Source organism: Rosa chinensis, chromosome 5 (assembly GCF_002994745.2).
Source record: "Rosa chinensis cultivar Old Blush chromosome 5, RchiOBHm-V2, whole genome shotgun sequence".
Taxonomy (NCBI): Eukaryota; Viridiplantae; Streptophyta; class Magnoliopsida; order Rosales; family Rosaceae; genus Rosa; species Rosa chinensis.
Window position 1 is genome coordinate 50955232 of NC_037092.1, and position 10530 is coordinate 50965761.

The window sequence follows — 10530 nt, forward strand, 5'->3', positions numbered from 1 at the left end:
TTTTATATGTAAACTCTCTAGCATTATCAAGTCAAATTGACTGAATGGGATGATCTGAGTAGTGAGCCCGTAGCCATATGTTCTGGGTCAGGAGTTTATCATAAGCAGCATTACGAGTGGACGATAGTGCGACATGTGACCAGCGTGTTCGCATATCAACCAACAGCATAAAACATCTAAGCAGTCCGCAAGTTGGTTGAGTCGATCCACAGAATCCCCTTGGATTCTTTGTAAGAATGAAATTATTTCCTTAGAGTCATTTGCATAGGATGGTCTTGATCCTAATTTTGCTAAAGAGCAGGCTTTGCAAAATGAAAGATGGGCTTCAAAAGCAACCAAAGAAGAATTTGGTTGAGCCACGAAGTCACAATTGACTTTAGAAGTAGAAAAAAGGAGTCAAAGAGGAGTCCATGGCGTCAAAGCCATGTTGTTGCTGTAGGGGGTAGACGACACCTGCCCTAAGTGGCCGATCATCCACAGTCTTGGCTCCATGAGGCGTATGTGCTTCTCCTCGAACCGATTTTTGGTTCTTACTTCTCTTCGTTTTGAAGAATGGATGTCCGTGTGAAGTCTTTAATATACGGATCATCATATCACGACATGGGTGTCCCAAACGGTCATGTTAAAGCCTATATGTGTCAGAATCCCATAAATCATCTCTCATGATATGGTTTGATTCAATGATTTGAATAGTGGTTACATACAACCCACTAGAGCGACACATAAGTTTCTCTAATACTCGTTTATGTCCGTAGTCATTAGAGGTGATACAAAGGAACTCTTGTCCATTCTCACAATGTGTTTCCACATGAAAACCATTGGCTTTTATATCTTTCAAATAAAGTTCGAATTAAGGTATGTCCAAGACATTAAGTAAAAGAATTGACACTTTATTAATAATCAATGATTACATCAAAGTTTCTTAACCAAAGTCTAATCCAAAATAAAAATCAAACTTAGACAAATCGTAGTCACTCAATCTGTTTGGTAACTCCAATCAAATATGACCAGGGAAGTAGAGAGAGATGTCGGTGGAGCGAGGCTCTCTTAAGTACCACTAATCTCAATCACTTTCCTAGACTTCATTGGATGCGCCACTTGAGAAAGAGTTAATACAAAATTGTCATTTATTGATTAAGGCATAATCGTCATTACATAATTCTTGGAAAATAAAAGACTATTCGAAATAAAAATCTGCGGCATTTTGTCTTCATCGCCAGATTTAAAGTCTTTTTTGAACTCGATGTCTTGATCACCATTGATCAAGTACTCCATAAAACATAATGTAGAGGATGCTCTTTTGATTGAGGCGTATTGACGCAACATAAATGGTCCCTATAGGACCATTGGCGTTGGAATAGTGTTACCATGGCCAAAAGTGGCGCCATGGTGTCCAACCCCCAACCCTCAACGTCATGACTCCTTTGGTCATGTATTTGCCAATTTTGGCGATTACCTTCATGAGCATGTTGATCATTTCGTCCATGGCGACTTCTTCTAGCCATTGAACGGTGCTCATGGTAGCCATCTTGAGGCCTACCATATTTTCCATTCACAAAGTTCGTGGCTGTGCCTTTCAACACATGCCATAGATCCAATTAGCTTATGGAGATTTGTGATCCGTCTTGCGCTTACATGAGTCCGGAATAAATCAGAGGACCTCATAGCATAGATAGGGAAGGTATTGAGGGTTTTCTCAATCAATTGTTCTTCTGTGATAGTTTTTCACAGGCATGCATCAATGTCTAATGCGGAGAACTTCCGAACAATATTCCATAACTTTGTCAAAGTTAGAGAAGCATAGATAATTCCATCATGCTTCTAAGTTCGGAAAATTGTGAATGTTGTCATAACGTTCACGAAGCACTTGCCATAGCTTTATAGCGCTATCCTCATTCATGAACGCAGACCTGAGATGTGATGCATCATTAGGGCAAGTGCCCTAGAATTTTCAATCTCAATTTGAGGGTCTGGAGCAGTTCCTTTATGACAAAGCTCTTGGATTGTATGCAATAAGTCACGGGCAATAAGGTGGAGCTCAACATCCTGAGCCCACATAAGGTATCTTTTGCCTGCATAATCCAATGGAACAAAATCGAGTATGTTCGAGTTTGACATCCTAAAAAAGGGTGAAACAATAACGAATTAGTTTCGGAGTCAATGCTTCCACGAAAACTAATATTAATCAGATTTCCGAGCTATGCTACCAAGAAATCGATTTCCAAGAATATTTGGATAAGACCGAAACAATGATGTTTTAATATGGTCACAATTGGACGCTCTTAGTCCGAATATTATGAACACTCTTAGTTCATTGATTACAAATGCTCTTAGTTCGTGTATTTTGAACACTCTTAGTTCATTGGTTACGAATGCTCTTAGTTCGTTAAGCGTGAATCCCCACAATTCCGCTTATTAAATACTTGAAACCATGTTCATATTATACAAATCCTGCAGCAAAATAAAGGAATTTAAAAGACAAGAAAGCAGGGACTTTAATCGCAAAAACTTACTTGGTAATTTGAAGCTTTGCTTCACGATTCTTTATACACGCGCGTGTTGATGTAGGCGTGTAGCTAAATTAGGTTGCCGGAATCTGGTCGGAAATTGGCAGTTGGTGGGCTGCCCTTCTTCCTTCCTTTTTTTTCTCTCTCTTTTTTTTTTTTTTTTTTTTGTCCCTGCCCAAGCCTGCTTCCCCTTTTTTTTCTTCTCTCGGCCCAGGCCTGCTTTCCTTTTCTGGGCACATGGGCATGAGCCTGTTTTTTTCTTTTCTTCTTCTGGGCCCACTCTTTCGCCCTCCTTCTTCTACGCGCCTTCTTCTTCTTCCTTATGTTTTCTGGGTTTTTTTTTTTCTTTCGCTGGCAGAAGGCAGTTGCTGGGTAATAAAGGTGCGGCAGGAGGCTATTGAGTGAAGGGTTATTGCGTGGCTGCACGAAGGCGGTGAAGGAACTGCTGGCAGGATGCGCAAGGCGGCTGGGGTGCTTCGTGCACTAGATGTCGGTGTGCTGCGTGCGGGTTGGCTTGTGCATAGCGTGGCTTGGTGCTCGTGCAGCGATGGTAGCAAGGCTAGCACGGGCTAGGAGGCGTAGCAGGGCTGCGGTGATGCTGCAGGTGCAACTAAGGTGGCAGGCGAGGGCTGCAGGTTGCGGAAGGCAGAAGCTAGCCTGGGCTAGCAGGGTTTGCGTAGGGCTGCGGGGCTGCTGGGCTGTGAGGCTGCTGTGCAAGGGCATCAGCAAAGGCTGGCTGCTGCGGGGACGGTGCTGCTACAGGGACGCTAGGGCGCGTAACAGACGTGCGGTCGATTTTTTTGATGAGAAGAGTTTAGGGTTTTCGTTTTTGGTTTTTGGATTTTCTTTTCTTTTAGGCTAGGGTTAGGGCTCGTGCTGATAACGTGTTGAAGTAAAAATGGGATTACAAAGAGATTGATGAGAGAATTGTGTGTATTCTATTATTGATAATAGGAGCCCTTTATATAGGGATTTACAAAGTACATAATCTTGTCATACAAGGAAATAGAATCCGAATATAATTAGGAAATCTAGAACCTTCTCTCCTATTACAACTCTAGAACTAAACCCTAGTTTGAAGAGGCACACTCAATGTCGATATCCTTCAACATAAAGCTCCTTTTGCGTCTCAATTTAGTAAGTCAAGGCTAATTATACTGATTTCAGAATTCCCATTAATCTCATTGGGTATAAACCAACTCAAAGTGCATGTCATATTCCAACAAAAAGTTGAATCATTGGAATATAATTTGTTTGGTTTGTAAAAATGGTAAAAGTCAATTGCTTCTGTGTTAATGTTAACCGAAATAATGCTTAGGACTGTTCATCTATGGTAGTGGGAAAAGACATGGGGAAATGGGAGAATTAAGAAGACAAAAGAAGGGGGACAGTAGTTGATCTTTATTTTGTTCTAAAGCACGCTATTGTAGGGTAAAATTCTGGAGCTTACAGATGTATGCAACATCTTCAAAATGTCTATAGAATAATCAGAAGGCATAAGGCTTCAGTACCAGGCATCTTAAACCGTTGACTCACGAACATAAACATGCTGGAAAAATAGCTGCATTCTTTGGTATTCAACAATTAATTCTAATTAGAAAAACCTCCCAAATCTTGTTGGAAAATTATGATGTTGAGGTCAAAATGTACGTATTCCCAACAAGCGTAACAAGTGAATGGTATAGATACAAAAGAATTTAATATCCTTCTTCAAGGCTATATTTCAAACAGCGTCAACAGCAAAAACGTACATACTCTGACTCAAGAAATTCCTCATCTAACTATCACAGTACTCTTGCTATGCATAGTTTGTATTGGCAGACTCTGTAATCCTTTGAACTATCAGTAAACAAGAAAAGAATCGATCTGCATATCTTACTTTTCATGACAACCACTAGTCAATGTCCCACCCAGGAATGTTGGCAGTTGCCTCGTTAACCATCTTCACAAGCCTTACCTGCAAACATGACGGAACCTCTATTAATCAGATATAGATGAATTTCATATTGCATGTTTGAATAATCAATGACTAGTAAAGACATGAATATTTTAATAAAACATAAACATGTTGATACCAGTTATCAGAATGAAAAACAAACATCAGAACCAGCCGCTAGAATAACAGTAAACTCTTTTATGTGTAAGGATACATTAGTTAATGTATGGGTGTAGTATGGGTGTGCGTGTGTTTTAGTTTTATTTAGTTCCTCTTCCCTTCTCACGTTGGTAGAAGGGAGGTCTGCGTGTGTTTTAGTTTTATTTAGTTCCTCTTCCCTTCTCACGTTGGTAGAAGGGAGGTCAGGAGAAGATAACAAAATATGTGTACTTTTCACCCTTACTAAATTGGCTTGCAAAAGTCAAATTTCAGAACTTTTGCTGAGAGAGCCATTGCCATCCACCAATACAATCTATACTGGAGTCATCGAACTTGGCTGTCCTGGAGGGTCTTCTCTCTATTTTTATTTCTCCTCTACTCTTCCTTGTGGCTACTAAACAACAAGCACCCCATCATTCCCTCCCCTTTACCTCGCTCTTTCCACAATTTTACTGTTCCTTCCTACCATGCATAGTGTAGAGTGTTTGCTGGTGTTACATATTGCACCTGCATTAAATGTACCTGAATACTACAGTTATACAAAGTCGAGTTCTATCTCCTCACAACAGAATTATCTGCTACTACTCTTTGGTTTGCTCTAAACTTGTACATATAAATCTAGTATAAGATCTTCTCAAAGGACACCTTTAAATAAACCTGAATGCTAGAGTAAATTAAAGTTGAGTTTCTATGTCTCTCGACAAACATATCTGCTACTGCTCTCCTGTTATATATAATTCTGTTATAAAACATTATCAGAGAATACTTTTAAAGATGCTTACACACATATAGAGGAACTTATTATACATTAACTTATCAAAGGAACACACAAACAATATCAAATGAAGTTATTATATTTATATCTAAAGTAAAAAAAAAAATGAACACTTGTAGATATATACTTTAGGGAAGATACTATTAGTGGCCTTACCACACTTTCAGGAACTCCTGGAGGGGGCAAGGAGAGGTTTCTTGGTGGAGGACCACTGAGATATGATCTCTTGTCAAAACGCCATTTTCCAACCTTCCCATAAGTCAGTTCCCCCTAAATAATTATTCAAAAAAAAAAAAAAAACCCCTTGAGAAATGAACAATATTAAAGACAGCAAAAATTCTTCCCAATGAAGAATAGAAATGAAAAGTTAGTGCCACTCGGAAAGAGATGGTGGAACTTACGATTGCAGCTAAACTGCCACTCATGATAAATTAAAAACACACACACACACACACACAAGACAGCAAAAATTCTTCCCAATGAAGAAAAGAAAAGAAAAGTTAGTGCCACTTGGAAAGAGATGGTGAAACTTACGATTGCAGCTAAACTGCCACTCATGATAAATTAAAAAAAAACACACACACACACACACACACACAACCTTTAAATTGTAGTCACATCCATATGTATAATGGATGATGAACCTCTTCCCAACTTCCAAATCCCATGGAGGCTGCAAGTTTAAACTTAAGCATGTAAGATCACTCTGTAACTTGATGCAATAGAGAAAATCAAGTAAAATATAGACAAGATAAATAAAAGTATCATTCAAACCTGCAGCATAAAGTCTTTACGAAGAACATGCTGCACACCATGCAATGCAGATGCTACAGCATATGCATACCTAAGTTCAGCAGGGAAATGACCAAAATCAGATTAAATATCAGCAATTTCATGATACCCACTGCCCAAAAGCTAACTAATTTGTGATCTTCTGGATTATTACTCACATCTCAAGCACCCATCCAAAAGCCTTATCAGTCTCTACGTCATCCTTCATTCTCAAAGAAATGTTCACCCATGTGGGAGCAATTTCTTCCAGCAAGGACTAAAGCAAATGACTTGTTCAGTACATATTTAAAAGATACTATTTTTAGTGACAGAAGATATTCAGCCAGAGAATAGCATAGCAATATTCGTCATGAGATACGATGATGGTGATAGGAATAATGTTCTATTATTCACAACCACATCATTTTGGAAACAACTATGGCAAAAGTATAGTTATCTTATTATAGTTGAAGGAGAATTGCCAATTTGATCAAAATTAGTCACAGAAGGACTGTTATCCTCAGAATGATTTATAAACTATTTCTTCATTTCAAAAGTATGGTATGGAAGTAAGATGGGCAGCGTGATTCATAATAATGAAAACAGCAATGAACTATATCTACATAACATAGGCATGTGCACACCTCTTGCTATAAATGTTCAATCATTCAGAATCACATTACTCATATTATATTAGCAAATAAATCACTTCACCTTCTTTATGATTACAGGAGAATTGCCAATGGGATCAACATCAGTCACAGGACCTTTTTCCTTGGGATAAAATTTCCTAATTATTCTTGCATTTTCAGCTGGTTTAATGTAGAAAAATGGAAATCCTGCTGGACTATTTCCATGTGCCAAGTTGGGCAAAGGATTTACAAATATATGGTCAGGTTCGGCCATTAGAATGTATCTGCAATGTTCATGATAAACACCCCAACTTTTAATTCATCAATGAGGAGGACAAGTTTTCAAGATATTACGAAGGAAAAAAAAAAAAAACTTACTCTTCCTCAATTGTTGCTTTCTCCAGCCATTGCACAAAAGCCCATGGTCTATTTAGGACAATATAGCCCTGGATACAACATCAAAGAAGAAAAAGAAAAATGAAATCAGTTCTGAGGTCAGTTAAAACATCGGTTAAATTTTCTGGTTAGGTGGACACAAATCTGCTAATACAAACAGCGGAGTTGTCTCTGGCAATTAAAAACAAAGTACGGAGCAAATTATCGCACAACATGTGTTAATCCTAGTGGTATCAAGTAAGGTAATTTAAATTGTGTATGCAGTTGAATTTGGGATACCCGTTCATCTCATAACAAGGGAAAGTTTTATTTAATTATTATTCCATCTGTGCATATATCATGTTGCGAATTGCATGGCTCGAACAAGTTAGGTTAATTTAAATGATATAAATCTCAAAATTCTTTTAATACATAAAGCATGGTAACAACTATAGATATGACCAGAATAGATTTCAAAGAAAATACCAGAAAGAAAAATAAAATATAAAAAAAACACTTAAATTATCACCTGGATCTATATAGTTTCCCCAATGGAATATACGAGCCCTTTATCATGTAGTGGTACAACAGACAAGCTTCATATATCATAGCTCCCCTACTAGTTAAGATATGTCGGGACACTTCTTACATATGACTGTTTCAATATCTACTTCCTGTCAGCTATTTTTATCAATGATGTTAAGAATTAGTGTCATTTCATCTTGCTATATGCATATTAATCTGCTCCGGAAGGAGGACTGGTATGAGGTATGAAAAGCACTAGTTATTATTTGTATGCTATTAGTAATCCATAAATGCCTCCGCTTTAGTGAAAAGGATAAAGAGAAAAAGGAAAAAATAGAAAAGGAAAAAAGCAAATTACAGATGCTAAAGCAAAAACACAAGAAAATCAATTTAGATAATGCAAATTGATCCACAATTTACAATTTTCATTGTCACTTAGGTGATCTTCTGTCATTTACGAGATATTTTACTCTATTATTCATGGTCGGGAGTATTAGATTTCATATAGTTTATACATGACTTCTACTTTTGACTATGACAATATGCTTGCAGAAAACCAAATGCAACTACTAAACAGATGCTTTAATGTATTGAAAAGACAGGATATTAATTGATCAGTTCCTTCCTTCATTTACGCTTCATACCAATGATACCTTAGGGACAGAAGAGTATTTTCTTGTATATTGAAAAGCATATTTTACTTTGAAGTAGTGGAAGAGCCTAATGGCTTTGAATTGATTTATGTTTTATGAGATATTAATCGCATGCCTTTCTAGCGAAGATGAACATTAGTAAAGAAAGAAAGTCACTGTCAGACAACGAGATTTGAAGAAAATAAAACTAGCTGACGAGAAAATTAAATATACACCAATAATACAAGTGACAAAGCACAACCCAACTTGCCAGGAAGAATGAATTTAAATAAAATCTTTTAGTTTTTTAACTACAGGAAGTGCAGATAAGAGATTGAACAGTGGAAAAATTCTCACCTGATCCAAGCCTTCTGGGAGTGGATCAACAACAACAGTTGGAATCTCATCCATCAAATTGTCAGCATTTCCGGAATGTAAAACTCGAGTGAAATTTCCCATATCTGATCCAGGCATGCCTTGTACCTTTTTGTACCAGTAATACATAATTCGAGACTGCCATTGGCTATAGGGAGCATCAGTGGCTGTAAGCGCAACATGAAACTTTGAGTTCAAATTTCCTGCTCTACTTGCATTTTCGGCCCTCCAAATAACTGGTTCTTTTAATAATTCCGATTCATCTGCCAGCAAAAGCGCCGAGTAGGAAGCTTTGTTGTGTATTACTATGCTTAGCAAGTTATATGTAGCAAAGGAAAACCCAAGTGCCAAAAGCACCAAAAGTATTGGTGATACGCGTCCAGTACTTTTTCTCCCGATCATCCCTTTATGTCTCAATAGGAACACCGATACTGATTCCCCCAAAATTCAATTCAACTCCTTTCTGCTGGCAACAAAACTTTTTGAATAGAAACCCATTAGGCGTGTTGAAATCCTCAGCTCCACAGCTCAACTACACAATATACGAAAAGCCACACTTACTCCAAACTCATTAATCACTATGTTTTCCTAAATTTCTATCGAGTCAATCACAATGCTAAAAAAGCAACGAACAATTCGGCATCACTTTGACAAGCTAATGTATAAATTTGAATACAAATCCATTAGGCGTGTTGAAATCCTCAGCTCCACAGCTCAGCTACACAATATACGAAAAGCCACACTTACTCGAAACTCATTAATCACTATGTTTTCCTAAATTTCTATCGAGTCAATCACAATGCTAAAAAAGCAACGAACAATAAAGCCACACTTACTTCAAACTCATTAATCACTATGTTTTCCTAAATTTCTATCAAGTCAATCACAATGCTAAAAAAGCAACGAACAATTCGACATCACTTTGACAAGCTAATGTATAAATTTGACATTTAGAAGAGCCACATTTCCAATAAGAAACAAAAGGAGCACATATCTGAATTCCAAAACCAATAAAACAACAACAAAGAAGTGCAAATTTTCCAACATATCAAAGAATTCAGAACAACGCAAACCCATCAATCAAAACAAAAGCAAAAGCAAGGAACACACTTAAACTTACAAGGGCAACTTACAACTTACATGATTATGAGCTTACCACACAGATCTAGAGTGAAAACAATCAAGCGGGCACAATTAAAACTCAAACAACACGAGAAGGAGAGAGAGAGAGATGAAGCAATGTATAGTAAGCTAGCAGAAGGCAGTTGATAACTGAACAAACAAGTTAAAAGAGAAATGAATGTCTAAGAAAAAAGAGCAAGACCCACCTGAGAACTGAACAACTGAGTAATGAGAGACGACGACAAAGAGTTCGGAGGTTTTTCAACGCCTGCTCTACAAAACGCAAATGTTTTGTTTTTCTTTTCAGAAAGTTAGTCAGATGACCCAAGGGACGGTCTGCTGTTTTTTTTTCTTTTGGTCTGAAGTACACTACGGGTTTGAAAAGACGACATGAGGAGTTTTTTTTTTTTTTTTTAAAGAAACTTTATGACATTCTCTTGGAAATTTTTGTAGAATAGCTGTAAATCTTATGTAATTATGATTCTGTTCAAGGAAAACCTATTTTGTGTTTAGCCCAAACTCTAGGTTACTTGACCTAGTGGTAATAAGATTTAATTAGAATGATCTAGAATCTTAATCAATGTAGAATTACTTTCCTTGTATGATTGAGATTCTATGCATTGTAATCCTCTATATAAAGAGGCCCCTATTATCAATGAGAATACACAGCAAATTCCTCTCAATTTCTGATTCCCTAAAACACGTTATCAGCACGAGCCCT

General features: G+C 37.4%; 1 protein-coding gene across 3 annotated transcripts; it reads right to left on the reverse strand.

Moving 5' to 3' along the window:
- Positions 1-4140: 4140 nt before the first annotated feature.
- Positions 4141-10180, reverse strand: LOC112201382 (hydroxyproline O-arabinosyltransferase PLENTY). Of its 3 annotated transcripts, XM_040519369.1 has the most exons (10): positions 10016-10180; positions 9321-9405; positions 8670-9219; positions 7159-7226; positions 6863-7064; positions 6328-6425; positions 6152-6221; positions 5979-6050; positions 5534-5647; positions 4141-4464 (listed from the first exon to the last, which is right to left on the reverse strand). In XM_040519369.1, the coding sequence occupies exons 3-10, from the start codon at positions 9087-9089 to the stop codon at positions 4402-4404; spliced, it is 1107 nt and encodes a 368-aa protein (XP_040375303.1). In that variant the 5' UTR covers positions 9090-9219; positions 9321-9405; positions 10016-10180; the 3' UTR covers positions 4141-4401. The 3 variants fall into 3 exon arrangements, with proteins under 3 accessions (XP_040375303.1, XP_040375304.1, XP_024198032.1); XM_040519370.1 differs by lacking the exon at positions 9321-9405 and having other exon boundaries at positions 8670-9165; XM_024342264.2 differs by lacking the exon at positions 9321-9405.
- Between the last annotated feature and the right edge of the window lie 350 nt (positions 10181-10530).